The following is a 23161-nucleotide window of genomic DNA, read 5'->3' as shown; positions in this document are numbered from 1 at the left end:
TTTTACTTTTTTTTTGTGTGCTAGGATCAGAAACACGCAACCTTTTTAGATTTGTTGCAAGGTGAGTGCCTTGTTTATGTTATTTCACCAACAGGGACAACCAGTTCTTTTGGGGTTTTGAACATCATTCATGGCAAGACAGGTCACCGCTGTGACCCACTGGGTAAAAGAAAGACTGCTTTGTGCAGACTGGACATGTAGAACAACTCCTGGCATGCACAATGGATTTTAACTGGTCAGATAGATTTTATATTACAAATGGGTTTAATGAAAAGCTGATGAATGATTGATTAACTATGCAGGGAACAAAACGTATGTGTCTGTCCCAGCTAATACATTTACAGGAAATTACCACTCTTTGACCCTCTCATTCAAGCTGCTGCCTTGCACAAAAATGTGTGTGTGTCTGCCCAGTTGGTCACAGAGAAATGACTACTTGTAGACCATCACATCATCCATGTAATTTCATTTTTAAAAATATAAAACCAGATCAAAGGATTGTTTTTAAACCTAACACAGATACTGTAGACTAGACAAGAATGCCAGCTTTCATATTATTTCAGGAAAATAGACATCGGAAATGCAAGGTCGCAAAGCAACTGCCTCACCATTGCTTCTCCCTCTTTCGGAGATCACAGTTTACAGGGAATGTTTGGCTGGAACACACACACACACACACACACACGAGAGTGAATGCTCATGACATTTTGAGAAAAAAAAACATACAGAAAGATTACAGCACTGGACATCATATTCTCAATTACATGGTATAAAGATTCACACATCATAAACCCACTCACACACTTGGCAAAGCAGGTCTCTTCTGCAAGCTTTTTTCCACACATTATTTCAAGTAGACATGATTAGAGCAATCCATTGCAACAAAAACATCTGGAATAAGGACAAAAACAGCCTATACCAAACCCGGTCAAGATCATTTTGTGGTTAACACTGATCATGGGGGCAGGGGGAGACACAATATGATCATGTTAACGAGGAGGTAAGGTGATTCCTTTTATTTATATGCTACTACAAGTGGTTAACTGTAAACTATCAGGTTAATTGGGATCTTCACCTGCAGTCAAAAAGGAACTCAAACAGAAATGGTTGATTCAAAGATCAGGCACACACCCTTAGCCTGAATGCAAAATGTATCGTAATATGCATAATATGCTCAGCCATTGTCATCACATAATTTAGCATTTCTTTGTCATTGGTAACACAAACATACCCATAATTTTGCACCAGTTAGATATATCACTTATTTGATATATTATACATTAAAGGACAGTTGTCAATATGGCCACAGAGAAAACCTTTTTTGGGTGGCAGGCTAAGTTTTTAGACATCACTGAAAACCACTGGTTGCCCTCTGAATTCCTCCCGTTTCATACTCCTCATGGCACGAAAACACTAGAGCTGCAATTTGTAAGAATTTGCGAGAAACCAGTTGTCTAATTAATCTTATGGTTGAAAGGAGAGTACTCCAGTTATTGTGGGTTTATGATGTTTCTGAATAGGTATAATTCTTGGTTAAAGCACTTCTGATAGGAGACAAAGGATCCCCTTTGAATGCAACAACACTTATCATGCTTCTGGGAAGAAGATCATTTGAAAAATAAACATTTGGCATATTTCAATAGATGATGTTATCAACTATCCAATTCCAAAGCTTACATAGAACTTAATTAAACTGTATATAAAAATAAATACATGGCTAAATTAAGTGATAGATTTGAATTGAAAAAATAAAAAAGAATTGTGCAACTTTAGGCTGGGATAGTAAAAGGAGATTATACTCTCAGCATTCAACCAAGAGGACATCTATTGGATAGCATTTTGATTTGCTCACATTAATTCTCCAACCTCTTACTTTTGAGTGGCTACACTAATACTTAAGATTAAAAACCAAATTAACAAAACAACTTATTTTGTAAGTAACTTTGATTCAGCAAAAAAAAAGATCAGTAGATCACCAAGCCCATTGATATCTTGCTGCTCCTGCTGTACCCACCAGGGTGTTTAAGGTGAGGGGAAGGTTTGACTTGGTGGGCTGTACGTTGGTCTCACTGAGGTACCAGTTAGGAGGGAGAACAGTGGCACAGGTTGTGCGGCGGTTGATGACATCACTCCTCAGTCAAGGCCATCGCTTTCACAGGTACGCGGCGGAAGAAGAAGCTGGATCCTCGGAAGAGATGGCCCTGGTGGGTGAGGCACAAAAAGACAGGTTTCAGACGTGCGCTACCAGAGAAAACAAAAATATACTCACACACAAATACAACCAGTATCAGTGGGTTCCATTTGATCCACATAAGTGGACTGTACCTCATGGCTCAGGTGAGCCCAACAGCACACCCAGGACTTGAAGATGGGAGAGTTAGGGGGAACACCAGCCACTAAGCTGTGAACACACAAGGCAGAGATCCATTAAAAGCTGAACCCACAAGCTAAAGGATTGATCTAATGGACGTCAAACAAATCAATAGAAACCATATCCCATCAAGTCTATGTATTGACTTCATATGAAAGTTGAGACAGATCATTTTTACTATTTTCAACTGGCACCAGTACAGAAAACGGACCATAACAAGGGCATAATCAGTGGTACTTTCTACTGTTGTTGTGCTCTTGACTTAAAGAAGCTGGGCTTGCTTCAGTGAGAGATCACTGACTCAGGTATGCTTGGAACCCTTACAAACGGAATTGAATAATTACCTATGTAATAACAAATGAAGTATGATGTACAGTAATCTTGTCCTCCAGCAAATAAATAATACTATGACATTTTGTGACAGATGTTGTACACAGACATTGAACAGTGATAACTAATCAATTTATTATTCTTATTGCCTGCATTTAAAAATGTTCAGCTAAATATATCCACTCTAGCAATGGTTTAGTTTTACCAACCCCAACCAATACTCTATATGTTAAAACCCAGACACTAACTCGGCCAGAGAGGCCAGAAACCCCCCACTCCATTGGCCCCCACTCACTACCCCTCATGCTGACATGACAGCACCGCCACACCCCATTACCTCCCATGCTTACATGACAGCAGCCCCTCACACCACTACCCCTCATGCCGAAAGGAGAGCACCCCATACCCCCCCGCCATTACCGCCCCATGCCGACAGGAGATCACCCCATACACCCCCGCCACTACCGCCCCATGCCGACAGGAGAGCACCCCATACCCCCCTGCCACTACCGCCCCACGCCGACAGGAGAGCACCCCATACCCCCTCGCCACTACCGCCCCATGCCGACAGGAGAGCACCCCATACACCCCCGCCACTACCGCCCCATGCCGACAGGAGAGCACCCCATACCCCCCCGCCACTACCGCCCCATGCCGACAGGAGAGCACCCCATACCTCCCCGCCACTACCGCCCCATGCCGACAGGAGAGCACCCCATACACCCCCGCCACTACCGCCCCATGCCGACAGGAGAGCACCCCATACCCCCACGCCACTACCGCCCCATGCCGACAGGAGAGCACCCCATACCCCCTCAGAAATAGAATTAGAAACACAACCTATAATATTATTACAGGTTCAGTTTTAGATAAGCTACCCAGGAAAGGTTCTACATTCTCTCAGATAAATATATGTAGCTTCAGAAACAAAGTTCATGATTAGAAATTTGCTCATTTCAGATATGAATATATCAGCCATTTCTGAGACTCATTTAGACTGCACCTTTGATGATACAGCAGTAGGAATACAAGGATAACATCTAAAGAAAAGACAGGAATGTCAACAGGGGAGGGGCTGCTGTATATATTCAGAGACATTCCTGTTTAAGCTCAGAGGATCTCATGACAAATGAAGTAGAAGGGCTGTGGCTGCAGGTTCCCCTGACTCATCTGAAGCATCTTCTTTTAGGGCGCTGCTATAGGCCACCAAGTGCAAACTGTCAAAATCTGGTGAATGTGTGTGTGATGTTAGATACGGTCTCTGATGCGAACAGAGAAATGTATTTTCTTGGTGACCTCTCAAGAGGAAACTTTTTACTGTGACTAATGCCAGTAACATGACAGGTTATCACTCAACCAACTACAGTGTATACCAATAGTGTTGGTTCTGTGATATCCATATTTTCACAAATTCTGCAGAGCTTTGCTACAAAGCAATATCACTCCCCATTGGCTGTGGTGACCACAACAGTGTAGCAATAACAAGGAAAGCCAAAGTAACAAAGGCAGGGCCTAAAGTTTTTTAAGAGATCATACAAAATGTTTTCTCAGGACTCTTTTGTTGAAGGTGTAAAACATTTATGTTGGTCTGATGTGTATAAGGAGGAGAATCCAGATACAGCACCTGAGAGTATTTGTAAAATGATTCTTGCCAATTTCTTGACAAGTGTGCACCTGTTAAGAAACTAACTGTGAGAACTGTTAGAGCCCCTTGGATCGATGATGAATTGAAAAATCGTATGGTTAAAATAAATTATTCAAAAAAAGTGGCAAAATATTCAGGCTGCTCAGAAATTGTGACTAAACTTAAAATCAAATCAAACTTCATTTGTCACATGCACCGAATACAAGTGTAGACTTTACTGTGAAATGCTTACTTACAAGCCCTTAACTCTTCTTGAAGTGCACTGTTGGTTAAGAAAATATTTACCAAGAACATTAAAATAAAAAGTAGCACAATAACGAGGCTATATACAGGGGGCACCGGTACTGCGTCAGTGTGCGGGGATATAGGTTAGTTGAGGTAATTTGTACATGTAGGTAGGGGTGAAGTGACTACGCATAGATAATAAACAACGAGAAGCAGCAGTGTACAAAAGAGAGGGGGGGCGGGGGTCAATGTAAATTGTCCGGTAACAATTTTATTAATTGTTCAGCAGTCTTATTGGGGTTGACGCAATAGCACCAAAAATGGCTTTGGTGAAACCGCTTCCGTTAGTGACGCCTCTGTTAGAAACACAACAATCTAACGAAGAGGAAGTGTGGATGACTCTGATGAGGGAGTTAGAGTTGCCTAAGTAGTGACCACAAAGAGCTGAGTACTCAAGGTCTAACTACTGAGAAAGGGTATATACACTGTGCTAAAAGGAGAGAACAGGGTCACAACTTGGAGTTCTGATCTCATTGACTACTTGTCTTGTTTAAAACTACCACTGTTACCAATTGGAAACCGTAGTTCGTTTTATACTTATACGCTCGTTGAAGTACCTTAGTCCTTTCCTGACTATACTATTCAAAGTACCATACCTACAACCTGTTAGGATAAATGTGTCTACCTATCACTAATCCACTGGAAAGTGATGTAGTTAACTATAAAAATACACCGTTCTAGCCGGTCGACTGAATACGAGTCTACAGCGAAAGCTACTACGTACTGAGTGTCGTCCAGTGTAAGCGATAGAGTTCCAAACTTAGGAACATAGCCAAATTCTAAATTCCTGTCCAGATCAACTCCGGGCACAGTATCTACCCTCCTCAGGATCGACTGACTTCTGGTAAATATTAAAAAATGCACAGATAGACACAATGTACCACTGATATAGGAAAAAGTTAGGAATTACTCTGTAAAACTGTGGTTGATGTTAAAAAGGTACTTGTTTGAGAAGCTTTGTTGCTAAACTGATGTAATTGATTGAATAAATGACAACAAAACAAAAAGGTTCCATTGGGGAATCAAGAAGGAATTGGTCTAAAAAGAAATTAACTGGGAGATAATTATTTCGTACAAGAATAGTTGGACTAAGTATATAGGCTATCGACAAAGGACGAAAGAGGACGCTCATAGGGTGAGAAGTACCCTAGGCTTATAGAAAGGGGAGAGAAGACTACCATAAAGGGAGAAGTTTAACTAAATATCTAAAAAGGAAAAGGTATCAACACTGAGATATAAAGAACCAGATAGGTTAGGTGTAACTGAGTTGTTCTTAAATGTGCTTCGCTCCAAGATTCCACGCAATAGAAATAGGTATTGTTCTGATACACAAAGGTGAATATGGGTTTCATTCGGGAGACCTCAAGTTAGGTGACAAACCAGCTAACTGAAATCTAAGGCTTAGAAGTGACAAACCACAGCTAAGTTGACCCATCCGCAACAGGGTAGAAGCTGTTGAGGAGCCTTTTGGTCCTAGACTTGGCGCTCCGGTACCGCTTGCCATGCGGTAGCAGAGAAAACAGTCTATAACTTGGGTGACTGGAGTATCTGACAATTTTATGGGCTTTCCTCTGACACCGCCTATTGTATAGGTCCTGGATGGCAGGGAGCTTGGCCCCAGTAATGTACTGGGCCTTACGCCTTACGGTCAGATGCCGAGCAGTTGCCATACCAGGCGGTGAAGCAACCGGTCAGGATGCTCTCGATGGTGCAGCTGTAGAACCTTTTGAGGATCTGGGGACCCATGCCAAATCTTTTCTCCTAAGGGGGAAAAGATTTTGTCGCGCCCTCTTCATGACTGTCTTGGTATGTTTGGACCATGATAGTTCGTTGGTGATGTGGACACCAAGGAACTTGAAACTCTCTACCCGCTCCACTACAGCCCCGCCGATGTACCCAAATTATAGAGATAGTTATACACTATCGTTCAAAAGTTTGGGGTCACTTAGAAAGGTCCTTGTTTTTGAAAGAAAAGCACATTTTTGGTCCATTAGAATAACCTCAAATTGATCAGAAATACAGACATTGTTAATGTTGTAAATGACTATTATAGCTGGAAATGGACGATTTCTCATGGAATATCTACATCTGCGTATGGAGGCCCATTATCAGCAACCATCACTCCTGTGTTCCAATAGCACATTCAAGTTTATCATTTTAAAAGGCTAATTAATCATTAGAAAACTCTTTTGCAATTATGTTAGCACAGCTGAAAACTGTTGAGCTGATTAAAGAAGCAATAAAACTGGCCTTCTTTAGACTAGTTGAGTATCTGGAGCATCAGCATTTGTGGGTTTGATTACAGGCTCAAAATGGCCAGAATAACTTTCTTCTGAAACTCGTCAGTCTATTCTTGTTCTGAGAAATGAAGGCTATTCCATGCGAGAAATTGCCAAGAAACTGAAGATCTCACACAATCTGTGTACTACTCCCTTCACAGAACAGTGTAAACTGTCTCTAACCAGAATAGAAAGAGGAGTGGGAGGCCCGGGTGCACAACTGAGCAAGAGGACAAGTACATTAGAGTTTCTAGTTTGAGAAACAGACGCCTCACAAGTCCTCAACTGGCAGCTTCATTAAATAGTACCCGCAAAACACCAGTCTCAACGTCAACAGTGAAGAGGCGACTCCGGGATGCTGGCCTTCTAGGCAGAGTTCCTCTGTCCAGTGTCTTATCTTTTGCCCATCTTAATCTTTTCTTTTTTTGGCCAGTCTGAGATATGGCTTTTTCTTTGCAACTCTGCCATTTTATTTAATCAGGCTATCTTTTTGAAATAGCGTCTAGACCTACTATCTCTAAGAGTGGGCTAAATGCTGATTCTGGAATTTTACAGATTGACTCCGAAGATGGTAGTTGCATTTTGGCAGTTCACAGAAAAATAAGTCATTGATGGCTTACTTGTTACTGATACCAGGAACACCATGGGGTCTGACCAATTGGAGCCCGGTAAGCCCAAGTGTGGAGCCCCCGTTATTGCTGGCTCAGTAACCCATATCGTAAATCTAACAATGTTATCAGGAAATATTCCTAAAGTATGGAAAACAACATATGTGCTGCCACCACATAAGGGTGGGGATAATGGTGATCTTGATATTTTATCCTCCCATCTCCAGGCTTCCATATCTAGCTTAGATTCTTGAATCTTTGGTAAATAAGCAACTCAACTTTATCTGACCATGGTATTTTGAATATAAATACATCTGTGTTTAGGCCAGGGCACAGTAAACACATTGGTTGTTAATTAACGATATTGTCAATGGTTTAGACGCTAAAATGAATTGTACTGCCTTGTTTGTGGATCTGTCAAATGCGTTTGATACTGTTGATCATGCTTTTTTATTGAACAAGGTGTCCTCGATTGGCCTGGGCTCTAACACCATGTCATGGTTTCACAATTATCTTAGTGACAGGACTCAGGTCATAAAGGTGTTCCATAGGGGTCAATACTAAGACCTGTTATTTTCACTATTTATATAAAATGTTTAAACAAATTAAATGTAATAGTAAGAATAGGTCTCTGTCTATGTTACAACACTTTAACTGTTCAATGACAGGCTCAATATGCACTATACACAGGAAAGTAATGCACCAGTTCTGAATCTCTGTTCTGACAGGCTCAATATAGACTACATATGAAAGTAAGGCCCCACAGAAACAATCTCTCCGTCTGTTATGAGCTCAATATTTACACTGAAAAACTATGTACAATACTCATTCAGTCAATGTGATGGCTGTGACTCCACACTTCCTGCAAGCGTTTTGTATTCCGGCTCATAGTCTGAGACGGCTAGTCTAATGCAATCTGTTAGATGTGCAGTAGTAAGGCGAGTGCAGTATTTGGACTTGATGATTTTCATCTCTGAAAAGGCCATCCGTGGATCCAAAGAAGATCTGCACCTTAAGAATGCAGAATGAAACGAGTGAATACTTCGCTCTACTCACAAGTCCTTGTCTCTCCATCTAGCTTTCAACTCAATGTCACTTTGTAAATCAAGTATCTCCATGTCAGCTCCCGTTGGTAAAGCAAACCCCTGCATTTTAGCTGACAGCTCTTCAATGTCAATGAAAGGAAAGGGATTGAAATAAAAGCAACAACTTTCTCCATCTGGTTTACTTACCTCCTGAAATCGCCAGGCGAATTCTGATGCCAGCTTGTTCAGATCGGCATAGAATTGTTCAGGATGAAAGGCGTTTTTGTCTTCAATGTTTTGTGACACATTTTCAAGGTTTGGGAAGTGTGTCAGCCTCCAATTCCTTAGCTGGGAGGTCCACAAACCCAGCTTGACCTTGAATACATTCACTGCGCTAATCATGTGGGTGTTTCGGTATTTCCCTTTCAGCTCACAGTTGAGCTGGTTCAGTTTTGCTGTTAAATCTTTAAGGAACCCCAAGTCAAGCAACCATGAGTCCTCTGACAGCTGTTCATACTCCTCGTTCCTCGATTCCAGAAAATCTATAATTTCAGGCACCAAATCAAGAAAATGCTGGAGCACCTTGCCGCGATTCAAGCGCCGCACATCAGCATGGAGAATCAGATCTCCGTATGCAGAATATTTTCAGAATTCTAGAGAGAAGCAAACTAATAAACACTTAGGCTACCTTCAGTTTAAACATCTTATACACATTTTACAGACACAATCTATTTTACAATAGTTATATTTGGTTTGTTTTTAGTTCTTCCTCTATTTCTGATGTCCATCCAGTTTGAGGGTGACTGAAAGATGAACTTAGGTCCACACTCTGGTCAGCTGTAGTAATGCTGTCAAGTTGGTTGCCAACCCGCCAAATAAAGTCCAAAGAAGAAAAAGAAGGAAGGAGGAAGGAGGAGAGATGACGAGAAACAAATTATGTTTACAGTTTTATATTTGGATTACATGTCGGAGTAGAGGACCTTGTGCATGTCAGGTAAAATAACAACCCAATGTTTATATACTAGCGCTGGGCGATATGGCCAAAATATTATATCACAGTATTTTTTAAAAAATTACGGTATGATGGCATTTTTAGTTTTTGAATAATAAAAGTTCTACATTTGCTTTATGAGTAGTGAGTGATCCTACAGTCAATTGCAGTGGTAGAAAAAGTACCCAATTGTCATACTTCAGTAAAAATAAAGATACGTTCACAGAAAATGACTCAAGTAAAAGTGAAAGTCACCCAGTAAAATACTACTTGAGTAAAAGTCTAAAAGTATTTGGTTTTAAATATACTTACGTATCAAAAGTAAATGTAATTGATCAAATGTATTTAAGTATCAAAAGTATAAAAAAAACATTTCTAATTCCTTATATTAAGCCAAACAGACGGCACCATTTTCTTGTTTTTTTAATTTACGGATAGCCAGGAGCACACTCCAACACTCAGAGATAATTTACAAACAAAGCATTTGTGTTTAGTGAGTCCTCCAGATCAGAGGCAGTAGATGACCAGGGATGTTCTCTTGACAAGTGCGTGAATTGGACCATTTTCCTGTCCTGCTAAGCATTCAAAATGTAACTATTACTTTTAGGTGTCAGGGAAAATGTATTGAGTAAAAAATACAGTATTCTTTTTAGGAATGCAGTAAAGTAAAAGTTGTCAAAAATAAAAATAGTAAAGATACCAAAAAAATTACTTAAGTAGTACTTTAAGTACAAATACTTGAAGTACTTTACACCACTGCTCAATTGAGATAAATTCCACACTGCCATGTAGGGCTGTACGATATAGGCAAATAATCTAGGATTTATTTTTAACCAATCGCAATTGCGATTTCACTTGCGAATTAGAGCAAAAACTGTTGGAATCATGGAAATAGAGAGACTATTCTAATTCTATAGCTAGAATATAATAGTGGGCATTTTGAATACAGTGTTGTTTGAGATGACAAGGAATTGAAATGCCAGGGAGGAGTTATTGTGACATTATAGGAACTAAAGTGTTTCCTAGTGGACCCTATAAGCTTTGGTTGGCTACGTTGCATGTTCTCTCTTAGCTACTTCATGTAGCTAACATATTCTTGCTTTGCATATTTCTCTTTGATTTAGAAGATACTGTTGCACAAACAACATGCTGATTTAGGTCTACACCATCACTGGTATTATCAGGCTGTATTAGATTGCTACATTTGCTCTTACTCAGTACATGTATTAGCTAGCTAGCTATTAGCATTAGCGGTTAACAATTAGCGTCAAGATTTAGGGCAACTTGCTAAGAAAAGACAAACTAGCTGTTTGCGGATGTAAGAAACACAAACTATTAGTGTAATTATAGAACGCTAGTGGATTTAGAAGCAAAGTGATAAAGGCATTGTTGTCATCAACATTGCTGCATGTGCTGCATTGACCATGCAGACTGAACGCAAGTGTCTCGTGAGGAACATCAAATGCGCATCTTGAGTGATAGGGGGCGTGGCTAGGTCTGTTGGAAAGTGGCACGGAGAGAAAGAGTGGAGAGAGATCACTCAAGTAGCAAAGTAAACTATAAAAATTAATAAAGTAAAAACCCAAACCGGTCCCTGTATCAATACTGGTATATCATAAAATACGGTATACCGCTCAGCCCTATTATATACCAGGACAAATTAACAGCAAGCTAGCTAATTAAATAGCCATAAATGTTTAATGCTTTTTGACCTGTCCCCAAATTAATATTATTGGTTCAGAGTTTGTTTTGATATTTCAACCTATGTGTCCTGATCGCTTCTGGTGTGGGTGAACAAAATCAACTTGCGAGCGATGGTGGTCAGCATGTGAGAAACAAAGGTTCATGAAATTGACAACCTACTAACATCAGTAAACATTCATATCCTGGCCATCTGTGAAACACTTAGATAATTCCTTTGATTATGCACTAGTAGCTATATATGGTTATAGAATATATAGGAAAAATAGAAATGCAAATATAGGAGGTGTTGCTATGCATGTCCAGAGTCTTATTCCTGTTAGACAGAGAGGATCTCATGTCAGATTATGTCGAAGTAATATGCTACAGGTTCATCTGCCTCATCTAAAGCTTATTCTCGTAGGAAATTGCTATAGACCACAGAGCAATAAAAGTTAGGATTTGGACTATATGTGTGAAATGTTGGATAATGTACAGTGCATTAGGGAAGTATTCAGATTCCTTGACTTTTTCCACATTTTGTTACGTTACAGCCTCATCAATCTACACACAATACCCCATAGGGACAAAGTTAAAACAGGTTTAAAAAAAACACAAACCCCTTATTTACATAGGTATTCAGACCCTTTGCTTTGAGACTCGAAATTGAGCTCAGGTGCATCCTGTTTCCATTGATCATCCTTGAAATGTTTTTACAACTTGATTGGAGTCACCTGTGGTCAATTCAATTGATTGGACATGATTTGGAAAGGCATACAAGGTCCCACAGTTGACAGTGCATGTCAGAGCAAAAACCAAGGCATGAGGTTGATGGAATTGTCCTTAGAGGTCCGAGACAGGATTGCTTCGAGGCACAGATCTGGGGAAGGGTACAAAAAAATGTCTGCAGCATTGAAGGTCCCCAAGAACACAGTGTCCTCCATTATTCTTAAATGGAAGAAGTTTGGAACCACCAAGACTCTTCCTAGAGCTGGCCGCCCAGCCAAACTGAGCAATCGGGGGAGAAAGGCCTCGGTCAGGAAGGTGACCAAGAACCTGATGGTTACTCTGATAGAGCTCCAGAGTTCCTCTGTCCTTCCAAGGACAACTATCTCTGCAGCACTCCACCAATCAGGCTTATATGGTAGAGCAGCCAGACTGAAACCACTCCTCAGTAAAATAAAAATTACAGGCCGCTTGGAGTTTTGGCAAAAGGCACCTAAAGGACTCTCAGACCATGAGAAACAAGATTCTCTGGTCTGATGAAACCAAGAGTGAACTCTTTGGCCTGAAAACCTAGCGTCACGTCTGGAGGAAACCTGGCACCATCCCTACGGTGAAGCATGGTGGTGGCAGCATCATGCCATGGGGATGTTTTTCAGCAGCAGGGACTGGGAGACTAGTCAGGATCGAGGGAAAGATTAACAGACCAGAAGATCCCAGATGTAAACTTACTCCAGAGCGCTCCGGACAACGACCCTACGCACACAGCCAAGACAATGCTGGAGTGGCTTCGGGACAAGTCTATGAAGTGTCCTTGAGTGGCCCAGCCAGAACGCAGACTTGAACATCTATGGAGAGACCTGAAAATAGCTGTGCAGAAGCGCTTCGGACAGAGTTTGAGAGGATTTGCAGAGAAGAATGGAAGAAACTCCCCAAATACAGGTGTGCCAAGCTTGCAGCATCATACTCAAGAAGACTCGAGGCTGTAATCACTACCAAAGGTTCTTCAAAGTACTTAGTAAATGGTCTGAATGCGTTTTCTAAAAAGTTGTTTTTGCTTTGTCATTATGTGGTATTGAGTGTAGATGAGGGGAAAAAACAATTTAATCTATTTTAGAATAAGGCTGTAATGTATCAAAATGTGGAAAAAGTCAAAGGGTCTGAATACTCTCCGAAAGCACTATGTGATATCAACAGAGAGGTATATTTTCTGGGTGACCTAAATATTGACTCATTGTCATCAAGCTTCCCACTCAAAAATAAGCTTTCAACTGTAACTGACGACTGCAATCTGGTTCCGGTTATCAGTCAACCTATCAAGGTATTTACAAACAGAACAGGAACAAAATCACCCACATGTATTGATTACATCTTTACTAATTCTTCTGAAATCTGTTCTAAAACAGTATCTACACCCATTCAAAGTAGTGATCCTAGTATAACAGTCATATCTAGAAAAAACAAAATTGTGCATAAGCAATCATACAAGAGGTTTTGCAATGACTTCTATGTTGAAGATGTGAGAAAATATTTGTTGGTCTGTATCATGTATGAAACTGCGCCCATCAAGAAACATAATGTTAGAACTGCCAAATCCCCATTGATAGATGATGAATTGCTGAGCGGAATAAGGCAAAGGGAATAGCAAAGAAGTCTGATAACACAGCAGACTGTCAAACAGAGTAAATTGAGAATTCACTTAAGTAAACTAAACAAAAGGAAAAAGAGGCTTTACAGAGCCAGACAAAGTTCTCTCTTCGATGAGATCGCAAGCACTTCCCAACAGGAGCATCATTTTGATCTCAACTGTGCTTCATTACAACTAATCTTGATGACCATAAACACCCCAAATCAACATTTCAGCCCAATCTTTTCAACAAGAGCAGCATTTTGATCTTCATTATACCTAACAACAGAATATTTTAAGCAGACAATCAAAGCTCTATTTTTTTCAACGAGAAGCGTGCACGTTTTTGCACTGCATTGTGAGTGCTCTGGTCATCTCGAGTTAAAAACGTTTAAACTTTTTTAAACAGACAGAAAAACTGAGGTGTGATTCCCAGCCTTACTAATCACTTACCCACAGTTGTTGACTGCCATCAGGTCTGCCACCAGCATAAATGGGTATGTCAACACACTCACTGCAATCTGAAGACAGAGGTAGGGAGATCAAACATGGGACAACAAGGTGAACACAACTGTCATAGGTGCAACACCATCTGATTAGCATTGTAAAACAAGGAGGCTTTTAGAACTGTGATAAAAAAGGGAGACAGATACTCAAAATAGCCCCACCGCCACAGTTCATTCATAAAAAAATAGTACAATGACATGCAGAGGTTGTGCAGCTGAACTTACCCCCATCACAAACTTAGTGTAGCTTCTCACTGCTGGGGCTTGGCTGAACTGCAAAAATGTGTGAGGGAAGCATTTATAAAATAATGGTGTTAGGCATTTTCTGAGCACAAAACAGCTTGGAAATATGCCAAAAAACCTCAGTGAAAATGTATTTCATGCGATGCACTCACTAGATCCAGTATTCCATACTCTTGTTGTCACCTTTTGCAAGGGATGTTTTGTGGACAGAAAATGTTCCAATTTAGCGTCATCATGTTGGTTTTCTACTGTGCTCCGTCATGAACATACTGTATTCCAACACATGATGTCATGATCTCTTCTATCATCCCGACTCTGGGGCATCTGCCCTAAACTATTATATCTTGAACCAGTGTTGAGCGGGCCAGATGTCAACTGGCTACCCAGTCATTGCTGGATTGATCAGACCCTCCAGCCCAGTGTTCAGCTGAAAAGTATCAACCCCTACTCTGTACCCCATTGTCACTGGATTACCAGACCCTGCCTCAGACAGATTCAAGGAAGGCCTTGAACCCTGGACCATCACCCTCTGTGCACATTCACTTTAAATAGAATAGCATGATGAAGATATTTGACTATTCCTATCCATTTGAGATCATTAAAAAGTAGAAAGAATACATTGCATCCAGACAGGGGATGGAACCGATTAGGGAACAGATCCCGAAAACGTCATTTTTTAAGGAATAGAAACGGAACGAAAGTGATCCATACTGTTCCGGAACAGAAACTTTATTTTAAAAGCATGAGAACCAGTTAATAACGTTATTTTACGTTTCAGACATATTTGTTTTATAGTCCCACAAAAAAACACAAAGCGCCTATACAAACCCCTTACTCTGTCACTCAGAAACATATTCCAGTGCCAGTTGAAAATCTTTGCCTGTGTGTGTGGGCGCGTGTTTAGGTTACCGGTCCCTCCCACATCCGAAGCATAGGCTACTATACTGACGTTACGAGTGTGATTCAGAAGATAGGGAGGTATATTTTTTTTCTTAGTTTGACATGAATGGATTAAAGTTTCAAGTTGGATTTATTAACTACAAAAAGGTAGGACGCGTTTTTAATTCCGGTGCCACTGTGCATACACACAAGCTTTTTAGGTAGCTTGTAAGCTTGAGCTAGCAAGTTACAATAAAAGTTACTTAATTGAAGCCTCTCCTCCTAGGTATAATTCTGTGGACCTAATTCAGATAATTGCATGCCATAACAACATGTCAAGCCTCCTCATCAACCCTCTCTCACCACCTGCAAAAATTTCAGTCGCATCTTGCGCCATATGCTACACTTGTCTGTCCATCACGCATGTAAACAACTAGTTTGCCTGCTCTATCCACACTGATTGGTGATGTAATTTAATGAGCTAGGTTTAAAAGCTACAGAAAGGAATGATATAAACCAGTACTTTTCTTTGGTTCGAACCGGTTCAGAACTGTATTTTGCTGGTCGGAACAGTGGAACGGAACAAACAAAAAAGTTTCTGTTCAGAATAAAAAGCTTATAAAATACATTTGGTTCCAACCCCTGATTGCATCTGATGGAAACTCATGTCCGTTACTGGACAAAGGATGAAGTAGAATATGTTTTAATAATTCTCTTCATGTTATTCAAGAGTGGGTAACAAGACAAGTAGGTTATTGTATTCTTCCTACCCTTATGGCCTCGTCAAGTATCTACAATTTCAACAATTTCTCACAGGGGTTTACAACCGAGGTTATTTTAGTAACAGCTGATCTTAGACCAGTGCTTAGAGGTGTCTGTACTGTGCTTACATTGTTGTCCACTGCGTAGGTGTTGATGAAGTGGGCCAGGAGGTTACAACACCACAGGAAGATGACCTCACCCAGGACATGGGGCACAACCCCCCTGCAAACACACCAATAATAGACAAGGCCATAAATATAGTACAGGCCAAAACCATTTCAAAGGTTTTAAACCAGTAATATTGAGTCATACCATGATTTGAATTTGGTTTGCTGAGGTAGTATACATAAAGGATAATGATGTCCTTCAACCTATAGTGCTACACAAACTAGGACACCCACATAAACATTGCGGTCATGTAGTCAGTGAGAATGATGGTTAATTCCAAAGATTCCAATGTGTCTCACTTCTCCCACTTGTCTAACTGCTAAGAAATGAAATTACTTTACAAAGTGGTATGAAAAAGCATGACTTACGCAAAGAATCCCCCAACGCCCTCCTCCTTGAAGATGTTGGCTATGCAGCTGAACAACCCCCTTCCAGAGTCAATCCCAGAGGAAATAAAGACGAAGTTTCAGCCAAGTGTTAATAATTTACGTGTTTAAAACCTCTGAGTGCCTCTAATGCAACTAAGCTATCAATTCTACCACTTCAACCTATGTAGACCTCTAATATAGCATTTTTGCATAATAAGTAAACATTCTGCATTGCACCATGTCAGTGGAATCATTAAGTTGCAGTAATTACATTCTTCCCAAATGTTTGATGAATTCAGGTAAGTCAAATCAATTCAAATTTTATTGGTCACATACACGTGATTACCAGATGTTATTGCGGGTGTAGTGAAATTCTTGTACTTCAAGCTCCGACAGTGCAGTAATATCCCCCCCCCAAAAAAAATTACACTACATATACGCAATACACACATCTAGTAGGAATGAATTACGACTATATACATGTGGACGAGCAATGTCAGAGCGGAACGGACTAAGATACAGTAGAATAGTATAGAAAACAATATATACATATGAGATGAGTAATGCAAGATGCGTAAACATTAAGTGAATGAGATACCGTAGAATAGTATAGAATACAGTATATACATATGAGATGAGTAATGCCAGATATGTAAACATCATTAAAGTGACTAGTGTTCCATTCCTTGAAGTGGCAAGTGATTTCTAGTCTATTCCTATAGGCAGCAGCCTCTAATGTGCTAGTGATGGCTGTTTAACAGTCTGATGCCTTGAGATAGAAGCTGTTTTTAAGTCTCTCGGTCCCAGCTTTGATGCACCTCGCCTTCTGGATGTTAGATGCAGTGGCTCGGATGGTTGATGTCTGATCTGTTTGGCCTTCCTGTGACATCGGGTGCTGTAGGTGTCCTGCAGGGCGGGTAGTTTGCCCCCGGTAATGCATTGGGCAGACCGCACCACCCTCTGGAGAGCCTTGCGGTTGGTGCAGTTGCCGTACCAGGCGGTGATACAGCCCGACAGGATGCTTTCAATTGTGCATCTTTAAAAGTTTGAGGGTTTTAGGTGACAAGCCCAATTTCTTTAGCCTCCTGAGGTTGAAGAGGCTCTGATGTGCCTTCTTCACCACACTGTCTGTGTGGGTGGTCCATTTCAGTTTGTCAGTGATGTGTACCCCAAGGAACTTGAAGCTTTCCACCTTGTCCACCGCGGTCCCGCCGATGTAGATAGGGGGAGTGCACCCTCTGCTGTTTCCTGAAGTCCACGGTCATCTCCTTTGTTTTGTTGACTTTGAGCGAGAGGCTGTTTTCCAGGCACCACACTCCCAGAGCCCTCACCTCCTCCCTGTATGAGTCAACTACTCTTCTTGTAAATTTGCATACAAAATCTGAGGTATGCTGCATGTGTCACACCTTACCTGTACTTGATCTCTCTCCCCACAAACTGGGCCATGCAGCGCACTGAGATCACTAAAAACAGGACAACTGAACATCAGGGGAGCAAACATTGTTACAGTGCCTAGTGAAAGTCTACACACCCCTTACACAGTCTTCCCATTTTGCTGCCTTAACATTAAACAAAAAAAATATTTGATTTTGACCGGTAGTGTACAGTATATCCATTGTTTTTGTAAAAATTGCTCAAGCTCAGTAAATTTGGTTTTGGGGGTGGACTGGACCATTCAGGAACACTCAACACCTATTGGAAAGCCATTCTGGTGTGTCTTTGGAATTAACATTTGTGTAATTGTCCCGCTGAAAAATACAACTTTTGTAGGCTACAAGCAAACGAGAACACCAGTTGTCTGATACTGACCGATCAAAGGGTAGCTGGCCCAGCGGCCGCTTGAGAACTCTCAGATAGAGCACGTTATGACGTCTTGCCTGGGTTTGTTTTGTCTACCCTAAAGTTTGATATTTCATAATCACAAATTATGTAATTGAGACTTACTCACTCTGGCTTTAACGGTCTTGTTGAGTAAAGGTTAAATAAAAAATAAATACAATAAAAAAAACTGAATGGATGATTTGGAGTGGATTTCTTTAACACTTCCATCTTTTCACTTTGTCATACAGGCCAGTAATGTGGCGTGAATGCAATGTTGTTGATCCTTTGTATTTTAAAATATTGTGATGGCAGCATCAAGTTATGGGTATTCGTGTCACCTGCGTGGACTTGGGAGTTTATCAGGATCAAAATAAATATAAAAGGAGCAAAGCCCAGGTAAAAGATTAGAGGAAAACCCACTTCAATCTTCTGAAATCTAACCTATAATAGTTTCATTTTTCAGCTAGACAGTTACACAAATGTTAACGCCAAAGACACACTAGAAAGGCTCTCCAAGAGGTATTGAGTGGTCCAGTATCAATCATTACTTAAATTTGCTTGAAAATCAGAGACAATATTTGAATATTGCTGTCCATCAATGATTCCCAACCAAATTTACTCATCTTGAGCTGTGCAAGAGTTGTGCAAAGTTGGTAAAATCTTATTCACAGCTGTAATGGCTGCCAAAGGTGCTTCCACCAAGTGTTAACTCTGGGCGTGAAGACATACACAATCAAGACAAATATATATACAAATTTTTTAAAATTATTATTATCAAATTCAAAAGTTAGACATTTTTCTTTCACTTTGAAAATGTGGAGTAGGTTGTGTAGATCGGTAGGAGGAAAAAACAAATATACTCCTTTTTAGATCAAATTTTAAGGCAGCAAAATGTGAAGACTTTGCAAGGGGTGTGTAGGCTTTCACTAGTGACTGGATCTGCAGAACATCACAAGGAAACTAAACCTTAGAGCTAACAAATAAATAAGGCCAATCTGCAGTGTCCACTAAAATACAAATGCAAATAGAGAAAATAAACAGACAAAAACAGCAATAGCCTTAGGACTTACCATGGAAGGGATGAGTGGCTATCCTGGACAGGCACTGGATGACCATCTCATGTGAGGTCTTGAGAGAAAGAGGAAATCAAACAGTGCAGCGGGCATAGTTATGCAAAACTGCTACATCTAATCCGTTCAGAAATCACCAATGTAGGCTATACTGGAAGCTAGTGCAAACACAAAGATAAGACCAGCAAATTAAGAATTTCTCAACATAATGTTATACTTTATCAACTAAAACGTAAGAGTGGATTTGTTAATTACTTGTTACAGGTATGCTGGCCATTCAAGTTATTTTATTTATGAGTTTATTTAAATAGGAATATACACACACACACAGTTATCGTAATCATAATACTTAAAGAATGTTTAGGAAAGGGAGAATGATATGATTCACAAAAGAATGATTCACAAAACTATTCCTCACAATTTACTAAACTCAAATGGCTTTACATAGACCCACCTGACATTTGATACATTCATTTTATGTGCCCTATCGCACTTTGACCTCTCACCTCTTTGACCACTTTCCTGAGGGAGGTGTTCAAGTCATCTCTGTCAGATACATTCTCTACCTCCTCTGCTGGAATGGTCTGGAGAGAAAAAAAAGATGTCAGGCCTTCAATAACTACATAAATTAAGTACTTCCAGCATTCTGTCACAAAGGTATTATTTAATTACATCTGTCTCTCTCATTTGATAAGGATACTCTGACTGTACGTTAGCAAGCGCCAATGATTGGTTGGATTATAAGCTTTTGTGGCCAGAGTTGCGCATTTCAAAGACCGATTGAGAGCAGTTGCAATATGTTACTACTGAGTATGAACTACCTCTCCTCTGGGTCTAGGATTCCTTCACCTGTTTGACTTTACTCCGGACCATGGTAGAGATGGCACTGGACATAATACGAGGGGACAGACCTCGGAAGAGTCCCCTCTTTCCATCCACCCTTATGATGTGCTGTGCTGTGGACAGATAGACGTCACATTCCTGTCACCTCTTCTTCCCCATTCAGGGCGAGGAATTAGGATGATAAGCCATTAAGACCCACTCACCATAGGAGAAGAATCCAGGGAGGTACAACACTTTCCTCCCAAACATGGTGGTTCCGACAGTTGGGGTGAGGGGCTCATGTCCAATCTACATTTACATTTTAGTCATTTTTAGCAGACGCTCTTATCCAGAGCGACTTACAGTTAGTGCATTCATCTTAAGATAGGTTGGCGGGACAACCACATACAGTATCTCAGTCATAGTAAGTACATCAGCAAAGTCAGTGCTAGTAAGAAGGGAAAAAAGTAAAGTGCGAGTGTTAGTTCACGAAAGGCAAGGGTGTATTTTTTTTGGGGGGGGCAGTATGTCCAACTGGTTTCACAACCAGATACCATATGTATGGAATTGTGTGGGTGAGCGTTTTGCTCATGTCAACATTGTGAACAGAGTGCCCCATGGTGGCAGTGGGATTATGGTATGAACAGGCATCAACTACAGACCAAAAAACAAAATAGCATTTTATCAATGACAATTTGAATGCACAGAGATTTCGTGACGAGATCCTGAGGCCCATTGTCGTGCCATTCATCTGCCGCCATCACCTCATGTTTCAGCATGATAATGCACAGCCCCATGTTGCAAGAATCTGTACACAATTCCTGGAAGCTGAAAATGTTCCAGTTCTTCCATGGCCTGCATACTCACCAGACATGTTTGGGATGCTCTGGATCTATGTTTATGACAGCGTGTTCCAGTTTCCACCACTATCCAGCAACTTCACAGCCATTGAAGAGGATTGGGACAACATTCCACAATCAACACCCTGATCAATTCTATGCGAATGAGATGTGTCACGCTGCATGAGGCAAATTGTGGTCACACCAGATAATGACTAGATTTCTGAACCACGCCCCATTTTTTTTCTACGGTATGTGAAATCCATGGATTAGGGTTTAATGAATTGATTTCAATTGACTGATTTCCTTATATGAACTGTAGCTCAGTAAAATATTTGCAATTGTTGCATGTTGCGTTTATATGTTTGTTTGTATAGCTAGTTGTAGTGTTAGGACCTTGGCATGCACTTGCAGTTAGAAGAAGGGGTGGCATCTTGACAAGTACAGTTATGAAAAGAGGGCAGGTCGCCAGGCAGGGTATTTTAGCATAGCTTTTTCATTTTTTCATTTTATTTTGTGTATACACGGCAGCTAAAAGCTGAATTGTGTATACCAATAAACAAACAATAACAAATAAATCTAATTGTGACAGGAACTTGAAGGGATGATGATTTACATTAACATTTAATGTAAATAATATATGAAAATATTGCTTTCTATCTTCCCCAGACACACTTATGTGAGAGTGCATTGCGGTTTATTTGAGGTTAGGCAAAGGAGAGATGATGCCCTACGACACCCAGCAAACCGGTGTTATGCCGAAAATCTCCCCCCCCCCCCCCCCTTCTAATTTTCTTAATTTTGTGGCTAGTGTCCAATACTTTCTGTGGCACACATCAGAGTCAAATACTTTCTATAGAACAAACTTCACGTCAGGATAGGCAACCGAAATTAATAAATCATGTATGTGTGTTATATTAAACACAGAAGGGGGAGTAAAATGTTGGCAAGCAATAAACATTTCAGAACAACTATGGCTGAATTATTATCCTTACACTTTCAAAAATACTAGTCGAATAAGATATGGGACAGATTACGAATTTTGTCAAAGAGATTTATTCATAGACTAACACAAATCAGTAGAGGATTTAGGTACGGGACACATGGGTAAGGGGTACAGCGCAGTCCCGGGGGGGTTCGCCCAGGGCGACTAGAACCGCCACATAAACAAATAGCCAAACCGAAAACTGCAGACAAATGCTTTCTGCTACTAAGATCAGTGAAATGTATGCTAAACTGACAACGGAGTGAAGAGCAGAAATCTCAACTAGCAAACAAGTCGTAGAAGGGGGAGAGGATTTTCGGCACAACACCGGCGTCAAGCAAACTCAAACGCCCCAATGAGGTGGCACTTCAAAGTGATAGCTTTCGCGCTTGCTAGCTAAATAATTCATAACTCAAACGAAGTATGTGGATTTAGTTAGATAAATTGAGTTTGCAAGTTTAGCTAGCTACCTGAATTAGCAGTTTGACGTACAGCAGTGGGTGTGTGATCGCTGTCACCCCGGCTCCGAGAAGCACGATTGCTGTGTCCACGGCCGTCGTGGACGCATCCCGGTCAAATTTGGGCTCCCTTTGAGCACCTGTCTCGCCGGACAAGTTCTCCGGTGTCACCATTTTTACGGCGGTATTGAGAATTTCGGAGACTGTGTAGGAAATGAGATGAGCAAAACAAGAATATAGGCATGTCACGTGATTCCTCGGCGCACCAAAACACAGGAGGCGGGACTACTTTTCATCCATGTGGAGAGGAAATGAGCTGCATGCACTTTTCTATCCAGCAGATGGCAGTGTTTGTCAAAGACAATTGACAGTGCAATACGCAGGTTGGCATTTATTGCGATGACTCATGAGGAAGCGCTGCAGAGTGGACAGTAGCTGGCACCGCCATAAAGTCATAAAATCAGTTTTTCTTTACCTAACCACACTGCTAACCCTATCTACCTTAACCTAGCCTTAAAATAAGATTTAAAATACAAACTCAATTTTGGCGCTAGCAAATGCCACGACCAGTTAGTTATCAAAACTCAACTCCACCTCGATATAAGAGAATGCAGTTGAGCGTTCCTCAGTCAACTACCATTTGTTGTGATCTGACCTTGGAAAAACTGTAGGACTA

The 23161-nt window shown here is 40.7% G+C and overlaps 1 protein-coding gene across 1 annotated transcript; it reads right to left on the bottom strand.

Annotated features, from left to right (window-relative positions):
• Positions 1-245: 245 nt before the first annotated feature.
• On the bottom strand, positions 246-22834 carry LOC110532193 (mitochondrial carrier homolog 1). Its single transcript, XM_021615880.3, has 12 exons — positions 22498-22834; positions 20428-20512; positions 20231-20337; positions 19888-19965; positions 19382-19439; positions 17902-17953; positions 16491-16550; positions 16083-16176; positions 14296-14343; positions 14018-14085; positions 2326-2401; positions 246-2201 (listed from the first exon to the last, which is right to left on the bottom strand). Exons 1-12 carry the CDS (start codon positions 22657-22659, stop codon positions 2127-2129), a joined length of 963 nt encoding a protein of 320 aa, XP_021471555.2. The 5' UTR covers positions 22660-22834; the 3' UTR covers positions 246-2126.
• Between the last annotated feature and the right edge of the window lie 327 nt (positions 22835-23161).

This window comes from Oncorhynchus mykiss, chromosome 9 (assembly GCF_057628025.1).
Source record: "Oncorhynchus mykiss isolate SJ-2025 chromosome 9, ASM5762802v1, whole genome shotgun sequence".
NCBI classification, from domain to species: domain Eukaryota; kingdom Metazoa; phylum Chordata; class Actinopteri; order Salmoniformes; family Salmonidae; genus Oncorhynchus; species Oncorhynchus mykiss.
The sequence above is the reverse complement of the archived record's forward strand: the minus strand, read 5'-3'. Positions and strand labels throughout refer to the sequence as shown.

Bases quoted from the DNA above. Each gene is read 5' to 3' on its own strand.
- LOC110532193 (XM_021615880.3), bottom strand. From the start codon at position 22,659: ATGGTGACACCGGAGAACTTGTCCGGCGAGACAGGTGCTCAAAGGGAG. The intron at 14,344-16,082 runs GTAAGCACAGTA...ACATTTTTGCAG, and splicing joins CCTACGCAGTGGACAACAAT to TTCAGCCAAGCCCCAGCAGT. The intron at 2,202-2,325 runs GTACAGTCCACT...CTCACCCACCAG, and splicing joins GGGCTCACCTGAGCCATGAG to GGCCATCTCTTCCGAGGATC.